The following is a 26,771-nucleotide window of genomic DNA, read 5'->3' on the forward strand; positions in this document are numbered from 1 at the left end:
CACCAACTGGGACTCTCTCTGAGGAGTTGCCATAACCAGGAGAGAGATAATGGTGCTTTGGATCGGGGTGGCAGATGTGCTGGTAGTGAATTATGGGACTCTGTGTGTTTTGAAGCTGATCTGATGCAGGAAACAAGAGAAAAGAAGTTGTCAGGGTTAGCTGCAAAGGTTTTGACTTGAGCAATTGTCATAAACAGTTTTATTTGCTGAATTTGGAAAAGGAGCAAGAAGCAACTTTACAGGGAAATCAGGAGTTCAGTTTGGAATTCTCAAGTCTTAACAAGTTGCAGAAGAATTAGTTCCTTCCCTGAGTTCCTTTTTTCCTAAGTTTGATAGTTTCTTCATTGCTTCTTGCTTTTGTCTTCTATGATTTTCGTCAAACTTGTAGGTTTTGTTGTTGTTTGTTGAAACAAATCTATGTAGCATTGGCTGGCCTCAGACTTGCAACCCTTCTGCCACTACATGGCTTATATTTGAAATTGTTTTTCAATCCAGAATCCAATCGTTTTATCAGCTCCACTACTTCTGACCAAAATTCCCCTGTCACTACACCAGTCAGGGATTATTGTAGATCTCCTTCCCTTCCATTTCTCCTAGGCATTACTCTCAACCAGGCAGGGAAAGTGGTCTGTTCAAGTTGAAGTTACATCATGCTGTTCCCGAGTCAAATCTCAACCTTTTCAATTGCTTGAATCATCTCCGACCTTTCACCCTTCAACTTCATTTGCAGAACGGACAAACTGGATTATAACAAGGTTGTACAGTCAGGCCGCTGTCTAAAGGACACACAGAACAGAAGAAGCTGGCTCTCTTTGATCTGGAATCCTTTACTTCCCTGTCCTAGTTTGGGGTAGCCTGGACGACTTCATTTCCCAGAATGCTCAGTGGCGGGGCATCCGGAAGGCTGTGCATCCTCCGCGGGGCATGATGGGGGAGGTGGAGATTTCCATCATGGCGGCTTCCATTTCGGGCTACACCTTCAGCGCTGTGTGTTTCCACAGCGCCAACAGCAACGCCGACCACGTAGGTGTCGGGCCCCCTGCCGTGGCCGCTTGGGGCCTTCGGCTTTCTCCTCAGGCCGGCGCCTGCGGCCAAGCGACGACCGCTGGACGCTTGGCTCTCCCTCAATCCCGGGGACAAACCGATGAGCTGTGACCCAGGCGGCTCCCGCCCCCTTCCAGCTCCAGTACTCCGCGGGCCCTTCTCTTGGCGCTCTCGGCCTCGGGCGGGTCCTGGCACAGCTGTTCTTAGTCCAACGGACCTAAAGCGCCCGGCCCCGCCGGTGTCAGGAGTCGCCTAGCCAAAAATGGGTGCCTACCCCTCGCTGAGAGTCGGGCTTCCAAACTTGAGTGCCTTGGGTCGGGATGGAGTTCAGAGATCTGGGTTGTAATTTATGAGAGGAGAGGATCCAAGTCCTGACCCCCGGCCTCACGGGTCGTCGTGTCTGTCACCGTTCATACTTATCAGATGTGACTGTGTATGTTTTCACCTCAGTGGAAAATGGAGAGTGTGAATAGGCATGTTAGGTGCAGAGTCTTGTTTGCACTTCCTCAAAGTTGCCTGTTTAGTTCCTCAGCGAGTGTCCTAATCCCCGGAACTAGTCTTAATAGGGAAGTGACAGGCCCACATATGAGCGATCAGAAATGTACAGGGCATGGAGTTCATAGGAGCAAAATCTCTCTTCAGTGACTTTATTTTACGAATTGCCTTTCAATGCCAGTGACCTCTGACTGGAAATTCTTTGTGATATAGGTGCTTTTACAGGACATAATTTGCCCACCATTTGGCGATTAGTGTGCGTTGTTATTGGTGAACGGTTTAAATTCGTTAAATAAGAGATTGGGCTTTTTGTGGTTGTCATTTCAAAACAACATTAGTTGGAGGGGAAATTGGATTTGGTTTGATGTCAGCAATCTTCGATTCCATTAATAAAGACTGATTCTGAAAGGTGATTCCATTAGTAAATTGAGTGGAATGAATTTGCTGTTCTTTTTCATCTCTGCAGTGTTGATGGTAGAGATTACAGTACGAATATATTCAGCACAGTTTTTTCTTTTTCTTTTTCTTAAAGACAGCTCTGAACTCCTAGCCTTTGGTATTGCAGTCAGCTCTTAATAATGTAAGTGGTTGTAATGTTCCTAGTGTCCATGGACCACAGTTATGAGTTGGTGCTTGTTTATTCTGTTTTATAGAATGCCTAGGAATATCATAGTTTATTTATAAGGCAAGATTATTATAAAGATAAGAAACTTGGACAATATTTCTAGAAATTGCCATAGTTCTATTTCTTCATTTGTTACTCATCCTTTGTTGTTTTGAGATAGTGTCATACAACCAAAGCTGGCCCTGAACTCCTGATCCTCCTACCTCCAACCTCCTAAGGGCAGGGGTTTCAGGGATATAACATTAAACCTAGCGCTAGATTTCTAGCCATTTAATAGTAATCTCCTTAACATTTATCTCATACTTGGCATGAGGGAAGAAATTTTATACAAGGCCAATAGTTTACATTGTGTTTTGTATGATTATCACTTTTGTATTAACCTTACCAGTTATGGATATGGAATACTTGAAAGTAATGTCAGTTTTAAAGTTGAAGAACCAAAATTTACTTTTGTAAGACATGTTTGTTTGGTCTAAGAAAATTAATCTAAAGCCAAACTTATTCTGTGGAGCTAAGGTTAGCAAACATTTTTAAAAACATGTTTGGGCAGTCATGTGTGTGAGACTTAACAGTCTTTCTGCCCTCTCTTCTGCAATGTTCCCTGAGCCTGAGGTATGGGAGAATTTTGCAAATGTATTCACTGGAACTGCACTCCACAACTGTGCCTTTGGTTATGGTTTTCTGTAATATTTCCATTTGTTGCAAAGAGATGTTTCCTTGATAAGGAGGGAGGACTACACTTATCTGTGAGTCTAAAGACAAATGTTTAGATTGTTATTAGGGATTATGCTGCCTTAGTAAAGTGATTGTTGTAGGTTCTCCAAGGTCCATGATTTCACTAGCACAAAGGAGTTGGTTAGTCATCTGGCATCAGCCATGGTTTTCCTTTTATTGAGCAGATCTTAAGTCCAATTAGAGAGCTGGTGGTTACTGCCAAGGTATGTGTGCCACTACTGCAGCCTTGGAGTTATTGTGATGCTGGTCATTGATATGGTTCATAAGTGTTATAGCTGGGTAGAACTGTCAGGCTCGAATGGTGCCTTCTGGTACCATAAAAGCTAGTCCTAACAATGCCAAGCAACCAGAGCTTCCAGGGACTAAGCCACTACCTAAAGACTATACATGGACTGACCCTGGACTCTGACCTCATAGGTAGCAATGAATATCCTAGTAAGAGCACCAGTGGAAGGGGAAGCCCTGGGTCCTGCTAAGACTGAACCCCCAGTGAACTAGATTGTTGGGGGGAGGGCGACAAGGCGGGGAGGGTGGGGAGGGGAACACCCATAAAGAAGGGGAGGGGGAAGGGGGATGTTTGCCCGGAAACCGGGAAAGGGAATAACACTCGAAATGTATATAAGAAATACTCAAGTTAATAAAAAAAAAAGCTATTAAAACAAAACAAAACAAATAATAAAAGCTAGTCCTCAGGGAGGGTGGATTCAGATCAGTTCCAACTCTGGGCCTCTGGGTTCAGTTTTCTGAAGTGCACAGTGCATCTTCAGCAATAGGGACTTCTACCTCTTGGAGGCAACCAAGGACAATAGCAGTTAGACTTTTGTTTTTGAGAGTCTCTTGGACAGCCCTGAATAACACCTCAGAAAAAAGTTTTTGTTGGTTTTTTTTTTTTTTTTTTTTTTTTTTTTAGCTTTTGAAGGAAAGCAGACATTTTCTGAAAAGGACCAGATAATAAAAGATGGTACTTTCTCTCTTCTTAAAAAGTTTTGGAGTCATATGTCTCTTTAACACCTCTTCAGTTCTTGTAAGGAAAGAACAAGGGTAGATCATGAACAAATGAGGTGACTGTGTTCTAATAAGAACTTATAGCACTGAAATTTGAGTACCCAATGCTTTTTAACAGTTCATGAGACATCTGTTTTAATTTTTGCAACCATTTGAACATGTAGAAACCATTCTTACCTTGCAGACTGTGCACTAACAAAGTTGGGCCTGTGGTTTACCTCTTCCTGTTATAATGTAATCCAGTGGTCTCAACCTTCCTAATGCTGTGACCCTTTAATACAGTTGCTCATGTTGTGGTGACCCTCAACCATACAGTTATTTTTGTTGCTATTTCATAACTATTTTGCTACTGTTATGAGTTGTAAATAACTGATATGCAGGGTATCTGCTACATAACTTCTGTGAAAGTATCATTCAACCTCCTAAAGGGGTTATGACCCACAGGTTGAGAACCACTGATGTAATAGTTACTCAGATAATCCAGACCAGAGATAAATAAACATTCCTAGTTAACTTTAGAATGTTTAATGTCATGTGAGGTTTTGTTTGCCTTTTTTTTTTTTTTTTTTTTTTTTTGAGACAGGGTCTCTCTGTGTGGCCCTGGCTATTCTGGAACTCCATATATAGACCAGGCAACCAGCAGCCACCCACTACACCTCTCAGGGGCCCTAGCATTTATGTACCTGCTAAAAACTCCCTAGAATTCCAAATGTTACACAGTCAGTCACAGAAACTACCTGCAGCTGACAACACCGTGCCTCTGCTAGAACATGAGGAAGCATGGTTATCTGCTGCAGACAGTCCAGAGCAGCCCTAATCCCCACACCTGGGATTAAAGTGAAAACACAATCTTATAATGTTCCTGTGTTCTTTAAAGAAACCAAGATTCCAGAATTCTCAAAAATGTCACTACACTACTGTCCTGGACCACCAGAACCAGTTAGTATTTCTAGTAGTCATAGTCATCTGTTTTGAGTCCGAGCAATTCTTGTCTTTTTCCCTGTAGTGCTGGGAATTGAACCACTGACCCACATGTATCCCCAGCCCAAGGTTTGTTTTTGCAGAGGAAATCTGTACTTACATCCGATTTAAGACTGCTGAGTTGGGTAGTTGGGAAGTTTGGAATATTTCATCTCTTTTGGGGTGGCTGGCAGTGCTGTGGGTAGAACCTAGGGCAGCCCATCTCCTAGCAAGTTCTCTGCACACCTAGCAAACACTCCCTCAAGTCAGATACAACAGGGAGGCCACAAAATATCTTTCTTGCCCTCTCCACTCAGAGAGGTAGACTAGCAATTATAAATGTTTTTAAACTGAGGGTTTCTGTGGCTGGTTTGAGCAGAAAATGGAGGATTATATAGAGCAAGGCCTTGTTGCAGTGGATTTTATGCAATTAGTATCTGATGCACAATAAGTGTTGGGTGTGCCATAAGTGCAACAGTCCTACCAGTGAACAAGCACAGCGCCTGCCTCAAGCTTACATTTCAGCCAGAGCAGGCATTGGTGATCCTGTAAGTCATGGTAGATGGAGAAGACAAGTGGAGGCAGGAGATGGGGACGAAGTGCATGGCAGGTGTCATTTCCTATATGTTAGTTGGGCAGAACCTCACAGTTAAGTGCCATTTGAGCAAAGGGAAGGAATAAGTCTTGGGTCATTCAGGAGAGAGATTACAAGACAGTGGATCAGTTTGTCCTCTCTGCAGGAGGGTTATTTTGGCTTATAGGGTATATCCTCACCAGCCATGCTTGTACTGGGCATGGCTGCAAGTGCTCAAACTGGTAATTTGCAAAGGAATTCTATGTTGACTGTGTTAATAGATGTTTTCCACAAGTGTAAATAAGCCTTGTGTTTATTAGATGTGGGCAAATATGTTGGCTGAAACCCTGATTTCTCATTCCAGCCCGTCTTGCCATTGTCTTTATTGTTCACTATTAGTGGTGGTTTTAAAGCAGTAAAGTAAGTTTTATGAAGTTATAACTTCATATAAGCAGCATGAAGTTATATATAACTTTATATAAGCAACCATGGCATATTGCAATTGTCTAAGCATGCTGTGGGACTTTCTAGGATTTAAGTAATGAACTCACCAAAAAACAGGGAGACTTGTTGATTCACAGTGATATGTGATTTTGGAATATTTTCTTTCATATGATCCTATTAATAGATTAGACCAGCTTGCTGTGATCCAGTTACTGGCTTATAAAACAGCACTTTACATGCCAAGCTTATGTGGATTATTGTTAAAATTGATATAAAATAGTACATCCTAATTTTCTTTCAGTTTTAATACAAATCATCTTTACGTTTAACCAGCTATTTTCTTCTATCATTTTAGGAAGGATTTTTGCTGGGAGAGGTAAGACAAGAGGAAACGTTTAGCATCAGTGACTCACAAATCAGCAACACAGAGTTTCTACAAGTAATTGGTAAGCTTGCAGTCTTTATAAATTATATATATAGCTTTAATTTTATGTATATGGATATTTTACCTGCAAGTATGTCTGTGTGCCATATGTATGCCTGGTGCCCTTGGAAGTCTGGTGACTAGAAGCTAGAAATTCATTCTAGGTATTTCAGATACCTTGAAATTGGAGTTACACACAGTTGTGAGCCACTGTTTGGGTCTTGGGAATCAAACGTAGGTCCTCTAGAAAAGCAGCATTAACTGCTAATCCATCATCTCTCCAGCTCCAGAAATACCCTTTTCAAAATGTGTACTTGTTTGTTTTATTCTTTGGCTCCTAAATGGGAGTGTAGTTCAGTTAGATAGGGTTTCTTTGTGTAGTCCTGACTGACTGTCCTGGAACTTACTTTTGTAGATCAGGCTGTCCCCAAAAGAGATTGCCTACTTCCATTTCCAGAGTGCTGGAATTAAAGGCATGTGCCACCATGCCAGACCTAAAGTAAATCTTTTAAATTTTGTTTTTACTTATTTATTTTTAGTTTTTATGTGTATGGGTGGCTTGTCTAATGTATGTCCAGGAACCACATGTGTGTCGGAAGAGGTTGTTGTATCTCCTGGAACTAGAGTTATAGATGGTTACGAGGCATCATGTGAGCGCTAGGAATTGAACCCAGTTCCTCTGGATAAGCAGCCAGTATTCTTAACTGCTGAGCAATCCCTAAAGTAAATATTTTCTTAGTAAAAACAAGTTATATAAGATGTTATGTCACTTAGAGTGCACAGCTGCACGTTTGGGTCTTTTCTAAAGCTGTTTCTTACTCAGCAGCTGGCTTGATAGTGTCCTCAAAACCACAGTGAAGCTGAAGCCTCTGGATCAGTCTGTTGTTGTTGATTTATTTCACCCTGTGCTATAATGAATGAAGGTGTTGTCTTCGTCTTTCCAAGAAGATTTGGCAAAGACACAGCTCCGCATGCTCCTAAGAGTCCGAAGGCTGCACTCAACAGTTACTCTGGGGAAGATTGCTGAGGGGTGGGGGGGTTAATGAATGTATCCTCTCCCTTTCAACCAGTTTCCTTTTGATAAATAGCATAGTCTTTTCAGGAATGCCTTAAACATATCAAATGGAGTCTTCATAAGCAGAATAGAGCAAGGGATGCTTTGTTTATTTATATAGCAAATGTACTAAAGAACACACACACACTCTCACAGATGTGTGAGTATATATATGTGAATATAGGTGTCTGGATCAGCTCCCTCTTACAGGTGGTTGTGAGCTGTCTGATGTGGGTACTGGGATCTGAGTACCCACTCTTGGGTCCATGAACCTGGGTCCTCTGGAAGAGCAGACAGTGCTCTTAACTCTCTAACTCTGAAACACAGAATTTAAAGTGAAGCTGAGTGGGGTCTGGGCTTTTACACTTGGATCAAATCACTAATTCTATTCTAGTGGGCTTCTAGTACAGAGCATAGGGACAAGGGTAAAGACTGAGGTGGAGTTAGAATTGAGGGAGAACAGCTGATCTGTCTGCAAGAGTAAAGACTATAATAGCATTCACATAGCCCTTCCCTGCCTTGCAAAGACATGTTTTGTGTGCAGGGCCTTTCATCAGGAAGTTTGGGGTTTCATTTTGCTTAACTCTTTAAAATCCTAAAAACTGAGCTGGCAGGGTGGCTCACTGAGTATAGGGCTTGCAGTGAGCCCACCAACCTGAGTTCGATTCTTGACGTTCACATGGTGGAAGGAGAGAACCACCTCCACGCTATGCCACGGCACATAGAGGTGCACACAGAGACACAGATACATGTTAAAGCTCTAAATAGAATTTTATCTCCAGAGACACAGATACATGTTAAAACTCTAAATAGAATTTTATCTCTTACGTCATCTGTGTATGTAGTTAGCTATTATTTGCACCTAGGATTTTAAAATTCATCTAGTAAGTAAAGGTTAAATTGATAGATACAAGGCCAGTGAACTAATTCAATAGACAAAGGCACCTCCTACCACCATAAGGTCCTGAGACTGACCCCTGGACCCACACAATGGAAGGAAAGACTAAATTGTCCTCTGACCTCCACACATATGCCATGGTGGTGCAAGCACACAAATAGATGTTTTTGGTTTTGTTTTTTTTTTTTTAATCTAAATTGCCAGACGTAGTTAAGTGACTGCAAAAATTGCACTTCAAGTATATATTCAAGTATGGATGTCAAATCCAGGCCCTCCACATATACTATACAGATATTTCCCTCATGAGTATCTTGCCTAGGTCATGTCTATGGTGTGTCTCTAATCTGATTTGTAAGTTAAGAAGGAAGCTGTTAGACAGTTTAGCTTGAGGACTACTACTTGTTCAGACATCAAAACTTGCTTCTAGGGTTTTCAGTAAACAAATAGTGTTATCTTTAAGTAAAAGACAAGTTTTCTTTTTTCTGAATCTTAAGTATTATTTTTGCTACCATGCTCCACATCTCAGTGACCACCAGTGCCTGAAGTAACTCACGCATGTCCTGCATCATTTAAGCATCAGAAGGACTTTCGTAGATGACATTTTCTCATTGTGCCATGAGTTGGTGCCGTAGTGAGGCAAATATAAACTCTTCTTCAGTGTCAGTCCTGCATCCATACGTGTGTTTTGGCAGTGTTAACTAGTGAGAATAGCTCTGTCCTCGAAGGCTCTGGCTTTATTTTATTTGAGGTAAAATCATTGCCTAAAATCCCAAGGCTGTCTCTTTTTAAACAGCAGGTGATGAGTTGCTCTCTGGGAGAATATGGTAAATAGAATTGAATAGTCAATTAGTCTCATGCTCTTCTAAAAAAAAATCAGTCCGTGGCCCCCTGATGAGCTTGAAGAAATTGTTCATTCTGCTTAATTCCAGCATCTTTTCAGAAGCCATTAGGATCGGTCTTATAAATGACTGTTTCCCTTAATACCAACCAGCTTTGAAAGAGTTAATGGACGTCCAGTGTTCCAAACACCTGGCCTAAGTTGCCAGGCATCATTAGATGGTTATTAATGGTAGGAAAGTTGAGGCCCTTCTCTTCCAAAGCTGTCCCCACAGCTTTTATCCAGTTTGATTAAATGCTTCCAGTCAGTGGCTACTTTTTCCTATGATGCTTTGTTTAAATAGGTAAGATTGAGTAAGTTGTACAATAGCTGTCAGACGTGCACTCACCACACAGGGACTCAGGAAGCAGACATCTCACTCTCCCTCCATTCTGCTTTGTCCTGAGACTCTGTCTGGGTGTAATGGGAAGCAGCGGCACCGCCTTCCTAGAATACACTCCTGCTACCTGTTTACAGGAACAAAATGGTCTTGGTTATCCTAAACTTTACTTTAAAAAGTCTGAGATAGGGTTGAATAGATGGGTCAGCGATGAAGAGCACTGACCCCTTTTCCAGAGTCCCGAGCTCAGTTGTAGCAACCACATGGTAACGTAACACCATTTGCAGTGCAATCTGATTCCTTCTGGTGTGCGTGAAAACAGAGCCTCATATACATAAGATAAATACAGGAAATATTTAAAAACCCTGAGCTATTTTTTAGTTGCCTGTGTCTTACATGATTAACTAAGTTGATTTCCTTTGTCTGGTTACAGAAATCCATAACCATCAACCCTGTTCAAAACTCTTTAGGTAAGACACATTTGGTTTTATAATTTTGGGCCCTCATTGAAAAAGTTGTTTGAAACCAGTAAATTTATGCCTGTAACTGATTATGTTATAAGTTTAATTAAGGGTGCTCATCTATTTACAATTTTTTTTCTGTTTGTTATTTCTGGGGTTTTATGTGTGTATGTGTTTTTGTTGTTGTTTGGTTGAGAAAAGATCTTGCTAAGCTTGAACTCATGATCTTCCTTCTCAAGTGTGCGACCACACTTAGCTCCAAAATCTTATTTATTGGATGCTAACTATGTTTGAAGAACTGTGCTCCAATGGAAAGAGGGAAGGGGATATATAAATCATAGTGTCAGTGGTTTAGTATGAGCCTTCCCTTCAACCTTGCAGTTGAGAATTCTTTACTTAGAGAAGAAAGTTAATCAAAGATCATATATAGATAAAGTTAGTTATAGGGATCACAGTTGAATGTACATTTAATTTTTAGTGATCAGCTTTAAAATAAAAGGAGTTAGGAGCCAGGTAGTGGTAGTGCACATCTTTAATTCCATCTCTTGGGAGATAGAGACAGGTGGATTTCTGTGAGTTCAAAGCCTACACAGTGAGACCTTATTTCAAAGTAAAAAAAAGGAATACAAACGTTTCTTTCTGTGTTTGGTTAATATGCACCAGTTCTCTAATATGGCCACCGAAGGACAGAACCTGATGGCAGAGAAACATTCTGAAGGAGAAAAGCAGCAGGAAAAGGGCGCCTGGAGTGAAGAGTAGATAATGCCACACTCCCACCAGGCCTCTCTGTCGCATGGCTGTATGATGGGAGTCTTCACTGCTAAGCAAGCCCTTTACTACTGAGCTACATCTTCAGTCCTCTGTCCTCTTTCTTAGCCCATACCCTTCCACCTGAGGACTGAGCTGTGTCTTTCAGAAAATTCCCCTGCCTCTGCTTCTTCCCTCTTCCCCTCCCAGACCCCAGGCTGGTGTTTTCCTTCCAGTGTGCCTACATAAACATTAGTCATTGTTCTTTCAGACAGGATCTCAAAGGATTATGTAGTCCTGGCTACCTTGGAACTAACTTATAGATCAGGTTAGTTTCAGACAAACAGAGATCCTCTGCCTCTGCCCCCCAAGTATATTAAAGATATGTGTCACCGTGGCCATCATTCCTTCGTGTTCTTAGTAGCCTTGTCTTTCCTTCATCCCTTCTAGTCACTTTGCCTGGTTCTTCCTGATGTTTGTCCCTTTTTGTTTTCACCCAGACCCCTCTGCAAACACCTAGCACTCCTGGAGATTTCTGTCATCCTCACCCCATGCATACACCCTTATTCCTTATATACTTCAAAGGAGGGTGGCTTCCTATAAGTGAGGCCACAAAGTAGCCAAGGACCTCAAGTCTTTCCATTTCCACATAACTGAAAGAGGAGCAGGGAAGCCAGGTGAGCAGCTGTGGGTTCATCTGGAAAGATGATCAGGTTTTGGACCACATATTACCTCTGCCTGGCTAGGGATGTGTCTGTTGCGGGCATGACGGACTTCACTGGACATGTTCTGTCTCACCGTCCTGAGTAATACCACAAGACATTGCAAGTGCAGAACTCTCAGAACAAGGATTTGACTCAGAATTGAAGGAAATCTTAGAAATCATCTTTGTACTTCAAGCTTCTTGCTTTACAAAGCAGGAAAGGAGAAGCCGGTAGGATAGGTGGTCTGTCCTCCGTCCTGCAGTAAGAGGTGCTACTGGGCTGGAGCTGGGATCTCCTGACCTCTGAGTCAGTTTTTCCCTGACTCAGGAATGCTTTCTTGCCTGTGAAGTGTGTGGTGGGAGGCATTTCTAAGACTATAACCAGGGACAAGGAAGGACCATCCTGTCAGTACATCTGACAACCCACATTGGTTTGTTTTGGAGGTGAGCACATTGTTAGAAGCTAGCCAGACTTGGCTTTTAGTCCACTTCGCCTGTCCCCTTAGCTGTGCAATTTGGACCATGCTTAGCATGTGCAAGACCCTCCATCATCCAGTTGGCTAGCTTTGCTGTCTCCTATAAAAGCAGCAGAAAGCCTTGTTGAATTGAGATGAACTTGTACCTCAGCACTGTGGCTGGAACATGTAATAGAAAAGCATCCAGCTGAGGGTTGGTTAAACATTCCACAGATGTTCATTTCCCCTCATTTCTCAGAAAATGAGTTGCTATTATCTTTTTTTTCATAAGTAATTGATACTTAGAAACAAAGTAGTGGAGCCATTTGAAAGCACACATTTTGTAATTACTTGATTACTTTCCACCCATGAAAGGAATGTCTTTTGAATGAAGCAATCTCTTGAGTAGTATTTGATACAAAATGTAGCTTCCCATCAAGAAAGCACTTAGGCTGATTCTCTGTTTACCAACCTTGGAGGAGAAGCAGTTGCATCTCTTAGGGTTAGATGCTCTGTAGGCCCCATGGTTATGCCTATTCATAGTATAATAGCATTTTAATTATTTTTTTCTTCTTTAAAAAACAGTTTTTATGATTATGCAAGCAAAGTGAATGAAGAGAGTTTGGACAGAATTCTTAAAGATCGGAGGAAGGTATGTTCTATATATTACTTACCCCAATTTAGAAGTTACATTCTAGCATGCAAAAGGAAGAACAACCAGGGCCCATGATATCTGCTGTGTGATAGGCATTCTCTGTTGGTGCTGGAGATCAAACCCAGTGCCCTGCCACTGAGCTATACCTGTGAGTAGGTTTTAAAGGTAAATTATAGACTTGAAATACTGTTTATACTATATCATTGAGAGGATGAGTCTTAATAATGTGATCTCATTTACTTAAACTTTGGGGGAAAAAGTGAACTTTAATACAGAAAACTAACAATAATCCATGTGATGGTTTTTATATGCTCTGCCCTGGGAGTGGCACTATTAGAAGATATGGCCCTGTTGGAGTAAGTGTGGCCTTGTTGAAGTAGGTATGGGTATGGGCTTTCAGACTTTCATCTTAGTAGCCTGGAAGCCAGACTTCCACTAGGGGCCTTCAGATGAAGATGTAGAACTCTCAGGTCTGCCTGCACCAGGCCTACCTAGATACTGCCATGTTCTAGCCTTGGTGATAGTAGACTGAACTTCTGAACCTGTAAGCAAGCCCTGATTAAATGTTGTCCTTTATAAGACTTGCCTTGGTCATGGTGTCTGTTCACAGCAGTAAAACCCTAAGTCAGTCCAAATGGATGCTTCACTCTCTTTAGTTTATAATTTGAAAAATAATTTTGTAGATTTTTAATTTTAAAAATATTTTAAACTTATTTAACAGTTTCATACATAGGTAGTGTATTTCTTGATCCTATCCACCCCCAACTCCCTCTGCTTCTTTTAGACCTCTTCCTAACGTTCGTCTCCTTCATCTTCATGCCCTCTTTTCATTTCTTTAACTCACCGAGTCCAAGTGCTGCCTAGATGTACATGAGTAACTTACCAGTGTTCACATACCCAGTGCAAAATGGCTTGCCCTCCTCCAGCAGCATTCAGTTGCTGTAGCTCCTGAGCTTCAGGTGAAACCTCATAAACATGTATTGGTTTTATAGTCAAAACACTAATCCAGGAAAATGTAAATTTATGCTGGGCATGGTAGCATATACCTATAATCCCAGGACCTAAGAAGTGGAAAGACTGCAGGATCAGGAATTACAGGTTCTCATTGGCTACTTTGTGAATTGAAGGCCAGCCTAGACTACCTGACACTCTGTCTCAAAACAGCACCATCCACCACCTTATGTCCCCAAATATGAAGGAACTGGAAAAATGGTTTAGTAGCTAAGAGTTCTTGCTCCTCTCCCACAGGACCCACAGTCAATTTCTAGCACCTATGCTAGGCAACTCACAACTGGAGCTGTAACTTCAGCTCCAGGGTATCTGATGTCCTCTTCTGGCCTCCAGTGGCATCTGTACAAACAATGCACACACATACAGATCAATTTTTAAGAAATTCTTTTTAAAGTTTTTAAAAATGAACGAAGGGGTGAAGAAATGACTCAATGGTTAAGATCACATTTACTTTTGTAGATGACCTGAATTCTATTCCCAGAACCCACCTGACAAGTGCTTAGTTAGGTTTCTATTGCTGTAAATAAAACACTGTGACCAAGCCAGTTATAGAAAGGGCTTATAGTTCCAGAGGGTCAGAGTCTGCAATGGCTGGACAGCATAGCAGGCATGGAAACTGAAACAGCTAAGAGATCACATCTCAAATCAAACAGGAAACAGAATGGGAGTAACATGTGGTTTTTGAAACCTCAAAACCCCCAGTGACACACTTCCTTCAGCAAGGCCATATACCCACTAAGCCTCCCCAAACAGCAACTGGAGACTAAGTATTCAAAAGGAGGGAAGAAAGAAAGAAAAAGGTTGAGAGAACAGGCAAGTTACAAGATGTAAAAAGAAGTCTATAATAGCCAGGACACACATGAAAGGAATTCTACCTCAACCAAAAACCACAAATTGAAATGAGTGTCATTGTTTGCCTATCACTCTGGCGCAGAATTGGAGGTACTAGCAGTATGGTGGGAATGAGGAGGGAGTGCTTGGTGAGTGGAAATTAATGCAGTGCAGCATTGGAAGTGCTGGCACAAACATCTCAGGTTCATTGTGTATGTGTTTACCTGAGTGTCACACACTCATTGGGCAATCATTCTGAGCCATGTCACAGATGTGGAGGTCAGAGGGTAACCTGTGTGAGTCCTTTTATTTTTCCTTCTACTGTGTAGATTTTGGATATCACAGTCATGTCAGCAGTCTTAGTGGCAAGCCCCTTTACCTGTTGAGCCATCTTTTTTTTTTTTTTTTTTTTTTTTTCTTTTTTTTCCGGAGCTGGGGACCGAACCCAGGGCCTTGCGCTTCCTAGGCAAGCACACTACCACTGAGCTAAATCCCCAACCCCCTGTTGAGCCATCTTGTAAGCCCTACATACTTGATTTTGAATTAATTTTTGATCATTTCTCATTTAGAAACTTTTTACTATTAACCAGTTTTTTAGTTATGTGACCCTATATGGGGTCACAACACAGTGTAAGAGGCTATCCTATAGTCACTGTAAATTCATTCTCTAGAATTTTATACTAATAAGATCCTTCAGCATCTATTTTCCATAACCTGCAACTGGCTTCTTTCACCAAGCATAGTTATTTTGAGATTCCTCCATGGTGATTTGTTCCTCTTTATTACTGCATATGATTCCAGTATGCAGGTGTACCACAGTTTACCCAGTTCATCCATTCACTTGTTGACAGAAAGGTTGTTTTTAGTTCTGGGCTAGCCAATGTAAAGTTGTCATGGACATTTGCTTACAGGTGCTCCTTTGGATGCATTCTGAATTAACTGAGCTCTTAATACTCTCCTGTCTTCTGGTTTTGTTGTAGAAAGTCATCGGATGGTACAGATTCCGGAGAAACACCCAGCAGCAGATGTCCTACAGAGAGCAAGTCATCCACAAGCAGCTCACCCGCGTCCTCGGCGTGCCAGACCTGGTTTTCCTTCTCTTCAGCTTCATCTCTACCGCCAACAACTCTACTCATGCGTTAGAATATGTTCTCTTTCGACCAAATCGCAGGTAAAACCAGCTTCCCACCAGCTGTACATAAAAAGAGAGACCCCCGGGCTGAGGGAAGGGCTCAGTGGGAAAAGCAAGCATGAGGGTCAGATTCTGGCTCCCTCGCACCTGTGTAGAAGTTGGGCATGGCAGCCTGCATCTGTAATCCCAACACTCAGCAGGCAGGACCAAGTAGATTCCCAAGGGCTTGTAAATGAGTTAAAGTAGTCTGGAGTAAGTATCACCTAGATACGTTTGTTATGCTTACAGGTGTGCACTTAATTTGTTTCTTTGTGACTCGTTATATAAAAATAGTTCCAATACATTTGGAGTCTAATTGTGACTTTAAAACACACAATGCAAAGACAGAAATTGTAAAAATGATCCATTATTAGTGATGAGGATTTTGCATTGTGACCTTGTGAAAACATTACGTGACCATGTTTTCTGTTTGGGAGTTGCAGAAAGCTTTCTTTCTGGAAATGTGCTCATAGGATCAGTAGACAACATCAGTGAAATAGTTACAGTTTGGTAACTATGTCTAGAATTTCACTAGACATCCTCTAGGTATTTCTTCAGGATCTGTCAATCACTGACATGCAGATAATATATGAGCTAGAGCCACTGCCCTCAAGGATTGTTCAGCAGAGTCTTGCTTTAAGGGAAAGGAAGTTGCTGACTATGCATCCGAGATGGCCGCAGCCCTTTATGTTAGCTTATGGAGACACAGGAGTCTGGGCCAACCTTATCCTTTTGTTTTGCTTTTTGTTTTTGAGGCAGAGTCTTGCTCTGTAGTACAAATGACGTGGAATTTGCTGTGTAGACCAGGCCAGCCTTGACCTTGTGGTGATCCTCCTGGGTTGATTGTTTGCTCTTTTGATCTCCCTGTTGATCCCTCACAGACCGGGTACTAACCGTGTAGCTCAGAACTTGCTTGTGTAGCTAAGAATGACCTTGAACTTTTGATCCTTCTGCCTCTACTTCTTAAGCCAAGATTACAGATGTGTGCCACCGTGTCTGGTTCATGTGGTACTGGGTATTAAGCCCAGGGCTTTGGGCACTCTAGGCAAGTACTCTGCCAGTGAGCTACATCTGTAGCCTCCAATCCCAATTCTTTACATTTTTAAAAAAAAATGTTTATGTATGTGAGTGTTTTGCCCTCATGTATTTCTTTATACTACATGTGTGCCTGATGCTGGTACCTCCAGAAGAGGGTGTTGGACCCCCTGGAACTGGAGTTACAGGTGATAGTGAGCCATCAGGTGGGTGTTGGGAATCAAACCCTGTCATTTCCAATTCTTGAAGGAATACTTTTAACCCTGGGAATGATGATATGAACCTGTAAACCCAACAGTGAGGTGCTGAGGGGAGCAGACGGTTTGAGCCCACAAGATCAACATTTAGCTAGGCAACATAGCAGTAGAGCCAAGTATGGTGGCATATGTCAATAATCCCAGCACATGGGAGGCTGAATAGGCAGAGTGTACATTTGAAGCCAGCGTAAGCTATACAGTGAGACCCTGCCTCAGATATAAGAGAAATGTACTTATTACATGCTGTTTTTCTCAATTCTCCTCATAGGTATAATCAAAGGATATCACTTGCTATTCCCAATCTAGGCAATACTAGCCAGCAAGAGTACAAAGTGTCTTCAGTGCCAAACACATCTCAGAGTTATGCCAAAGTTATTAAAGAGCATGGGTAAGTTGAAAGGTAAACTGTGTTCTTTGGGAAATGGTACTCTTTGTTGATGTTTTTCAAAGTGTAAGGAGAAATGCAAAGTCAAGTTTGTTTTAACTGAAATTGAAGAAAACAGAAAGTTCTCTAGGCCACCAACAATATCCCCACCATATGTCAGAATTTGTTCTTAATAAACTGTAGAAATGATCCCTAAAGCTTAGTGTGGTGACTCACACCTGCGTTCCCATCACCTGAGGCTGAAGCTGGAGGTGGTCATAAGTTCAAGGCCAGCTTACCGAGTAAGACCCTTCCTCAAAACAAAACAGTAACAACAACAACAACAACCACAAAACCCAGCAAAATAAACCTGCCCTACAGGACATGGTAGTGCATGCTTGTAACCCTAGGACCCAGGAAGAAGCAGCAGTGGGTTTCTGCTGACTTCTATGCTTGCCTCTGCTACATAGTAAAACCTTGTCTCAAAAAGATGAAAATAAATCTAAAAAACTGAGGCTGGAGAGACACTCAGTAGAGATTAAGTACTTGCTTGTGCAAGCATGAGACCTGAGTTTAGATTCTTATCCTGTAAGAAAAGGTGAGTGGGAGGCTGGGGAAATGACTAAGAGCACTATTGCTCTTGCAGAGAACCTGGGTTCTGTTTCCAGCCCCTGCACAGTGGCTCACAGCCATTGTAACTCCCGTCTTAGGAGACCCACTTTTGGATTCTGCAAGTACCAGGTGTACATTTGGTTCAAAGACATGTGTGCAAATAAAATATTCATACACATAAAAGAAATTAATTAGTTAAAAATCAAAGGCTGGGCTGGGCATAGCACATTTATGACTCCTGCACTGGGAGCACACAATAGACAGGTGCCTGGGACATGCCAGTCAGCTAGCAAAACAGCCAAAATGGAGAAGCCCAGGTTCTATGAGAGACTCTGTCTCAAACAATAAGGTGGAGAGAAATAAGAGGACACCTGACAGTGACCTCTGGCCCCTACACAAGCATACACATTGGAGCTCACTTTTATACACACATGAACAAACATACATGTGTACCTTCACACACACATGCATACATGCACTATATACACTTAGGCAAATATAGACACATAAATAAAAGAATCCCTAAAAGTACTAATTTTTTTATACTTACTAAAAAGATAATTTTACTGTATTTTTCCTCAAGTTTTATGTATTATGTTTTTAAAGATTTTCTTTTACATTTTATTGTACGTATGTAACTCTTTGCCTGGGTGTATGTATGTCCACTCACTGTGTGTGCAGTGCCTGAGGAGAGCAGAAGAGAGCATTGGATCCTCTGGAACTAGAGCTATGGATTTTCTGATTGGCAGTGTTGGTGCTGGGACCTGAACCCAGGTCCTCTGCAAGAGCAGCAAGTGCTTTTAACCTCTGAGCCATCACTCAAGCTGCTTTCCTCAGGTTTTGAAAAGTACAACAGCCAGATGTGGTTACACACCTTTAATCCCAGTACTTGGGAGGCAGAGGGGGGTGGATTGTCATGCTGTCCACACCAACCGGGACTTCATAATGAGTTTCAGGCCAGCCAGGGGTACATAGAAAGACCCTCTCTAAAAATAAAAATAGTTAAAAAAAAAAAAAGGATAAACATAGTCACTGAAAAATATTGTTTGTTTGTTTTTTTAAGATTTATTTTATGCATATGAGCACACTGTAGCTGTCTTCAGACATACCAGACCCCATTACAGATGATTACTGGGAATTGAACTCAGGAATTCTAGAAAAGCAGTCAGTGTTCTTTACTGCTGAGCCATCTCTCCAGCCCAAATATTCTGGTTTTTTTTTTTTTTTTTTTGGTTCTTTTTTTCGGAGCTGGGGACCAAACCCAGGGCCTTGTGCTTCCTAGGCAAGCGCTCTACCACTGAGCTAAATCCCCAACCCCAAATATTCTGTTTTTAATTAGTTTCTTTTTTTATTTCCTTCCTGTAACTCTATCAGGATACGCATTTTATTGCTTAGATCTCACCTTAGAGTCACAGCACATAATTAATGCTGTGGTAGAAGTGATGTTCGTGGTGATTTTAATAACTCTGACATCTTTTTTCCTGTCTTCTAGTACTGACTTTTTTGACAAGGATGGAGTCATGAAGGACATCAGGGCAATTTATCAGGTTTATAATGCACTTCAGGAGAAAGTACAGGTAACTGGTATTTTCAACTTGCTCATATTGCTCAAACCCTACTTTTTTGGAATGAATGAATGAATGAATGAATGTATCTTTTAGCTGACCAATGAATGAGCAGTGGTTCAAAAGTCAGGATGGACTTTGCTAGGATAACGTAGTCAGGTATCAGCTTCCAGATCCTGCCTCCTCGAGTGCTGAGGCAGAGGCACTGCAGGACTTAGTAGTGCTGCTTCCTAGAACATGCAGGACCCCTTTGCAGTGGTGCTTCTTCAGGGCGAGTACCTTCAAAGGTGAGTTTGAAGAGAGGTGCTAAGAACAGTCTGTCAGTTATGTTCTAAGGGGAGACAATGTCAAAAGCTCACACCCAGTCTAGCTCTGCTTCCATCTAATCAGTTCATTTTGCCCCCAGCCGCCACTGTGGAGTTAGAGGATTGCAGTGGGATCTGTCTCTTCCTGGTCCATCATGCAACGTGTTTATGGTACCACCTCCAACTGCCAGCCACTTGCTGACAGTTCTTCCCACTGCACTTATATTTGAGAATGAGAAGAAAAGTGGCAAAGTTGGCTCTCCTAGGCCTGGGAAAGACCACAGCAGATAGAGGGAGGAGTGAAGGTAGCATCTAAAATGGGGAAAGCCACCGGGCATGGTGGCATATGTCTTTAATCCCAGCCCTTGGGAGGCAGAGGAAGGTAGATCTCTGAGTTGGACTACAAAGTGAGTTCTAGGATAGCCAAGGACCACACAGAGAAATCATGTCTTGAAAAACCAAAGACTACAATAAGATAAAATGGGGAAAGCCTCAGTAAAAGGGCAAAGTGGTACAGTGCAGTTTCTAGGGCCTGTGTTCACACAGGAAGTGGAAGGGACACTATTCACACTCATTTGTGCCAAACTTCTTTCCTAGAAGTTTCTGATATTTCTGCTATGGGAGGAATGTGTGGTAGAAAACAGTTTTTTGTCCTGAATTCATTACCATGCCCTTTCAGATGGTTTATACTAGCCAAACAGCTTCTAAGTGGTGTCACACATTACTTTGCTGATTAAAGAAGGCCAGCTCTCATAGTCATTATTGGTAGCTGAATTACATACATTCAAACCTCAACTTTGAAACTTACTTTCTTTTTCAGATTTCCCTTATCATAATTATTTTCAGTTAGTTAAATCTGTCTTATCTGTTTCTTAATTTTTTATTTTATGTATATAGATATTTTGCCTGTGTATATGGATATTTTGCCTGTGTATGGATGTGCACCATATACATGCAGTGCCTGTAGAGGCCAGACAATGGCATCAGATCCCCTGGAACTTGAGTTTGATCCCTGGAACCTACTTAAAAAGTAGAAGGAGAGAACTGATTCCACCAATATTCTCTATGACCTCCACATGTAGTCATGGCATGGCACAACCCCAGCCATACACATACATGCTAATTCTGCACTTGTTAATTTTTTAAATGTATTAAGTGTGTGTGTGTGTGCGTGTGCATGCTTATGCGTGTGCTTGCGTGCACACACAAGTACCCACTCAGACCAGATAATTCCAATGAGCTAAAGTTACAGGTAGTTATGAGTCACCCAATATGGGTGGTAGGAACTAAACTCAGGTCCTCTGCAAGAGCAGTCCTGCTCTTAACCACTGGGCCATCTCTCTAGTCCCTAATGATAATTTTTTTAAAAAATGATGACTAAAACTGATTGTTCATTGTATTGATTAATATAATACAGCTTCCAATACACAGCCTTTAAAAAAAATCAAGCTGGAAAAAGTGGCTCAAGCATGAGGACTAGAGTTCAGATCCCAGTATCCGTGTAAAAAGCTGGGTATGGTCCTGTGCGTACCTGTAATCCTAGCACTGAGCAGGCAGAGACAGAATCAATAGCTTCTAGTCTAGCTTCCAGCTTCCAGTCTAGCCAAAAACCTCATGAACTCCATGTTAGGGAGAGAAACTTTCTCAAAGAAATAAAGCAAGGAGTGGTAGAGGGGGACACCTGATGCTTTCCTCTCATCTTTGTGTGTGAACCCCAACACATAGACTTTTTTTTGGTCTTTTTTTTTTTCCGGAGCTGGGGACCGAACCCAGGGCCTTGCGCTTGCTAGGCAAGTGCTCTACCACTGAGCTAAATCCCCAACCCCATAGACATTTTTTAAAATTTTTTTTTTTTTTTTGTTCTTTTTTTCGGAGCTGGGGACCGAACCCAGGGCCTTGCGCTTCCTAGGTAAGCGCTCTACCACTGAGCTAAATTTTAAATGGTGAGTGGTTCTTTTTTTTTTTTTTTTTTCTCTTAGCTGGGGACCGAACCCAGGGCCTTGCGCTCACTAGGTGAGTGCTCTACCGCTGAGCTAAATCCCCAACCCCTGGTGAGTGGTTCTTAAGGAGAGACCCTCAAGGTTGACTTCTGGCTTCCACATGCATATGTACCTGTATGCCCACATAAACATTGCATATGAACACACAGAAGAGAAGCAATCCTGAACAGGCGTACACCTGTAATCCTAGGACTTGGGAGGCTTTGGGGGACAGATCTCCAGTTGGAGGCCAACCTGAACTACATAGTGTTTGTCTCATAAAGGGAAGTGGAGGAACACAGCTCTGTTTTCATGAACACCCAAGATTGCTCTACCTTTCATGTCTGTGCTTAACTTTGACTTCAGTGTCTGGTAACCTTGGAGGCCAAAGTAAGATATGGATCTCTTGGAACTGGAGTACAGGTGGTTGTGAGCCTGCTGGGAATCGTACCTGGGTCCTCTGGAAAAGCTGCAAATGCTCTGAATTTAAGTGCTAAGCCATCTCCCCAGCCCCATTTTTCCATTGTAATGAAGCTGAATTTGTATATTACTTCCTGCCTGGGTTTGAAGCTAATCTTTTTTCTTGTGTTTTTTCTTCTCAGGCAGTGTGTGCAGATGTAGAAAAGAGTGAGCGAGTTGTTGAATCTTGTCAGGCAGAAGTGAACAAATTGAGAAGACAAATCACTCAGAAGAAAAATGAAAAGGAACAAGAAAGAAGTAAGCACCTAGAGATCGATCTCCCGTTCAGTATGAGATTCGCTCTATTCACTGGGTGGGGGACTGTGCCTGAACACAGGGTTCCCAGGTCTAGGCACGTGCTCCACCACTAACCTACGTTCCAGCCCTTCTGGCATTGTTCTATTTTATTGCAGCCTTATTTTATATTTATCCTATACACTGTCTCACTATGTATCCTTTGTGGGCTTGGAGTTTACTCTGTAGCCCAAGCTGGCCTCTAACTTGAGATCTGACCCCCAAAGCCTCCCAAGTCCTAGGATTACAGGTGTATGCTACGTGCCTGATAAGGATTGTCTTTCCATGAAATCCACGTGACTCTACCTCCTGGGTGTTGGAATTAAAGTCATGTGCTTACCATGCCCAGCTTTACTTTTTAATTTTGTTTTGTTTTTGTTCATTCATTCATCTGTTTGTTTATATTTGTTTTTATTTATTTACTATGAGCACCAGTGGGAGGTCAGTTTGCAGGAGTTGGTTCTCTTTTTCCACTGTGTAGGCCCCAGGGATTGAACTCAGGTTGTCCAGTTTGGAGACCAGGTTCTTAATCTGCTACACCATCTCACTGGCCCTACTTTTTATTTCTGAGACAATGTTCATAAGCTGTCAGTCAGGCTTTGAATTTGCTATATTATCCAGGCAGGCCTAACACTTGTGATCCTCCTGCCTCAGTCTCCAAAGTACCTAGAATTTCTGTTTGTTTTTAGAGACAAGGGCTCTTTGTGTAGCCCTGGCTGTCCTGGACCTCTGCTTTGTAGATCAGGGTGGCTTCAAACTCATAGAGATCCACCTGCCTCTACTGGAATTAAAGGCATGTTGCCACCATGTCTAGCTCAAAGTAGCTAGAATTACGGTCATGTTACCTGGCTAAACTATTCATTATTTTATTATCAAAGTATCCATTAAATGACTTGAGACCATTTTTGAAAACCCTCCTCCCTTAGTCCCTACAATTGTAATGAAGAGTCTTGTATATCCTAGACTGGCCTTGAACTTTCTCTGTAGTTGAAGATGACCTAGAATTTCTGATTCTCCTGATTTTTCTTCCCAAATTCTGGAAATTAGTACAAGGACCACCACACTTTTACATAGTGCTGGAGACTGAACCCCAGGCTTTGTCCTTCTTAGGTAAGCTTTTTACCCACTGAGCCATATTTTCAGTTTGGCAAGAATCCTACACTACGCAAACACCAAGTTCACATGAAGGAGGGAGGGAGGGCATTCCCTTCCTAGTGAGAAATGCTGTTTTCATGCTATTGCTCAAGTTTCCAAAACTGAAACAAGAGGACCAAAGAGAAAGCTGAAGCAGATAGAAGTCAGAACAGATCTAAGAAATTTGGTACAGATTTTTGAATGTATTGACAATATCATCTGTTTCTAGCACCAAATTCTTGGGGGCCAGAGAGATGGTTTAAGAGATCTTGCTGTTCCTGCAGAGGACTAAGTTTGGTTCCTAGCACCTATGTGGGGAAACTCACAACTATATGGAAATCTAGTTCCAGAGGACACAGTGCCCTCTTCTGGCCTCATTGGCCACTTTTATGCAAATGGTAGGCTCAGACACAAATACGCATTAAAAGAGCAGCAGATGGCATTTGATAGGATAAATATTCCCTGTTCATGTGACTTGTAAAGGTATTAAGAATGGTTTTCAGTGTCAGCTGGTAGTCCCAAGTTCTTTAGCACAGTGGGCAACAGGTGGGTAAAATAGCTCAAAATCTGGAGTTACAAGTCTATGTTCTGCTTCATGGGGCTGTACTTCTAATGAGATTGCCTGGACTTTCAACTCTGGTTACTTTTTGTTTTTGTTTTTTGAGACTGTGTAACTGTCTGATGCTTGATATGCAAAAAAATTAATGTATAGAGAAACCATTTATAAAATATTAGCAATGATGAGTTCACAACATTGCTGCTCATTTCCAGAACATTCGTTACCATTAACAAGTGAAGGTAAAAGCTATGAAGACGCAGAACTTGTTAAGACATTCTCCCTGTTTCTGTGCAGGACTGCAGCAGGCCCTGTTAAGCAGACAGATGCCATCTGAAAGCCTGGAGCCAGCATTCAGCCCTCGGATGCCATATTCTGGGTTTTCAGCCGAAGGGAGAAGTACTCTAGCAGATGCCGAGCCCTCTGATCCTCCACCTCCTTACTCCGATTTCCACCCAAACAATCAAGAAAGTACTCTGAGCCATTCTCGCATAGAAAGGAGTGTCTTCATGCCCCGGCCTCAGGCTGTGGGCTCTTCCAACTATGCTTCCACCAGTGCCGGACTGAAGTTCACTGGAAGTGGAGCAGATCTTCTTCCTTCCCAGAGTGCAGCTGGAGACAGCGGGGAGGAGACAGATGACAGTGATTATGAAAATTTGATTGACCCTGCAGAGTCCCCTCATAGTGAATACTCACATTCAAAGAATTCACGGCCCACGACACATCCTGACGAGGACCCCAGGAACACTCAGACCTCCCAGATTTAAGTAAACAAATGACACTCTCCACTTGGCACTACTTTTCTTAATGGCTTATTGAGTGTTGTTGAGGACTTAATCTGTGGGGAGACCTGCTTTCTCAGATGCCGTGGCTCCTGAGTGGAGCATCCTGTGCATAGAACTCCCAGAATCCTCTGTCCACTGGTCCTCACCTCTGGGTACAGTGCACAGGTTCACAACAAAATCATTATGATAATCAAATTGTCCTAATTCTGGTGCGATTCATGGATGTACTAGTAAATTTAGGCAGAGTGAAACTCCTCAGTGTAGTCTGTTCTTTAAGATAAATCAGAGATCAGAGACTAAGCACAATTAGTCTATAAATACTCTCTAAGTCAGAAACTTACCTCTGCACTATCATGCCTTGAAATTTGCTTTTTCAAAGGGAAACGAATTTAGCAGCAGCCTTCAAAGACCTTTCTATGATGAGCCAAATTCATCTTTGCCAGAAAAGAAATTTTGTTAATTCCAAGAAGCCTAATTGGAACAAGTCAGACATTCCTTCTCCTGTCTGCATGGTTTTGTAAGATGGGAAGAGAGGGCTTTGTTTCAACTTTTTTCTACTAGCCTGATACGTATTGTCACTTAAAATGGTTGCCTTTTTCCAAATGTAGGAATACTAATTCCCAGTGAGTACTCATCCAGATCAGTGTCCTGAAGTCAGTTCCTTGTCTTTTGGTACAGCAGCGACTGCTGGGCTGCACCAGCACAGTTGGCCTCTGTTCTGGAGTCTTAGAGGAAGGCCACACACCCGTGGATGGCAGAAGGGAGAAGCCAGGCTGAGTCTGTAGTGACCAGATCCCAGACACAGTGGATTTAACTAAGTTCCTGTGTAAAGGATGTAGTGTACTTAGGTGTGGCAGGTCCCAGCTAGAGTTGTGGAGGAAAGACATTTTTAAGAAAATATCCAGGAATCTTGAGGACTGCAGAGATCCACGTCAAGTATGAATAACCATACTTTTTCTCTTTTCCTAAAGTTGCCATTTAGGAGATAACTGCAAATGTGTGGAGACCATTGGGATGCACTTACGCTTTTATTTAAGTACTGCTTGTTTTCTAGTTTTGCCCAGAATGTGTGAAACCACTAAAAACCAGTTTTGAGTATGTTGGGCCACTGAATTGGAAACGGCAAGACCTACCATTTATGGCAATCAATCAGCCCATGATGCTTGGCACTGAACAGCCTTTCCTTGGACTAGTTAAAACCTGTAAGGATGTAGACACCATTAAAAGGCTTAAAATCTGGTTCCAAACGATTGATTTTGTTTTATAGTGATATTTACTCATGAGCTCCAGCTCCCAGTCTCAGACAGTGGATACAGGCTTAGAAATGAGATGCTGGACTGCCCTGCTTGGGTTGTGCCCCAGGGTCTGCATTGTAACTGCTGTCCTCGTTTTTCTGGGCTCAAACCACTTCCATTTGATTTGGATGTCGGGGGTCACTTTGTCTGCAGTGCGCTCCAGCCTTTCTCAGCTACCTTACTTACTAGCAGCTTCAGCACGGTCTGAATCCCAGTTTGTTCAAGTGCCATCGCCATCTCCTCTGTTCAGATTTTGACATTCAGGAAAATATTCTTATTTTTATGCCATACTGAAATATACAGTGTATATCTGACAAAGCAGTTAAATGTGACAATAAAAACTTATTTAATCATGATACATTATTTTAGTGTCTGTCTGAGTACCAGCAAGTTCTTGTCACAGTATGTGTTGCCTATTGGGTAGGATTTTTTTCTAATACTTCATTTGTGTATGTGTGTGTGTGTGTGTGTGTGTGTGTGTGTGTGTGTGTATCTATTGGGGTGTACATTCGTGTGTGCAGGTACTAGTGAAGTCCAGAAGACAACATCAGGTCCCCTGGAACTAGATTTACAGATGATTGGTAGCCTCCAATATAGGAACTAGGAACTAAAGTGATTTTTT

General features: G+C 42.0%; 1 protein-coding gene across 1 annotated transcript; it reads left to right on the forward strand.

The window, feature by feature from the left end:
• The first annotated feature begins 927 nt into the window (after nucleotides 1-927).
• On the forward strand, nucleotides 928-26,504 carry Abraxas2 (abraxas 2, BRISC complex subunit). The gene is made up of 9 exons (NM_001106307.1): nucleotides 928-1,023; nucleotides 6,238-6,328; nucleotides 9,909-9,945; nucleotides 12,427-12,493; nucleotides 15,319-15,509; nucleotides 17,070-17,189; nucleotides 19,270-19,354; nucleotides 22,229-22,343; nucleotides 24,367-26,504. The coding sequence occupies exons 1-9, from the start codon at nucleotides 928-930 to the stop codon at nucleotides 24,834-24,836; spliced, it is 1,272 nt and encodes a 423-aa protein (NP_001099777.2). The 3' UTR covers nucleotides 24,837-26,504.
• The last annotated feature ends 267 nt before the right edge of the window (nucleotides 26,505-26,771 follow it).

The sequence above is a fragment of the Rattus norvegicus genome, chromosome 1, assembly GCF_036323735.1.
Source record: "Rattus norvegicus strain BN/NHsdMcwi chromosome 1, GRCr8, whole genome shotgun sequence".
Lineage (NCBI taxonomy): Eukaryota > Metazoa > Chordata > Mammalia > Rodentia > Muridae > Rattus > Rattus norvegicus.

Excerpts from the sequence above, each read along its gene's own strand:
- Abraxas2 (NM_001106307.1), top strand. The coding sequence starts at position 928 with ATGGGGGAGGTGGAGATTTCCATCATGGCGGCTTCCATTTCGGGCTAC. Across the intron at positions 1,024-6,237 it reads CCAACAGCAACGCCGACCAC|GAAGGATTTTTGCTGGGAGA; the intron begins GTAGGTGTCGGG and ends CTATCATTTTAG. Across the intron at positions 17,190-19,269 it reads AAAGTTATTAAAGAGCATGG|TACTGACTTTTTTGACAAGG; the intron begins GTAAGTTGAAAG and ends CCTGTCTTCTAG.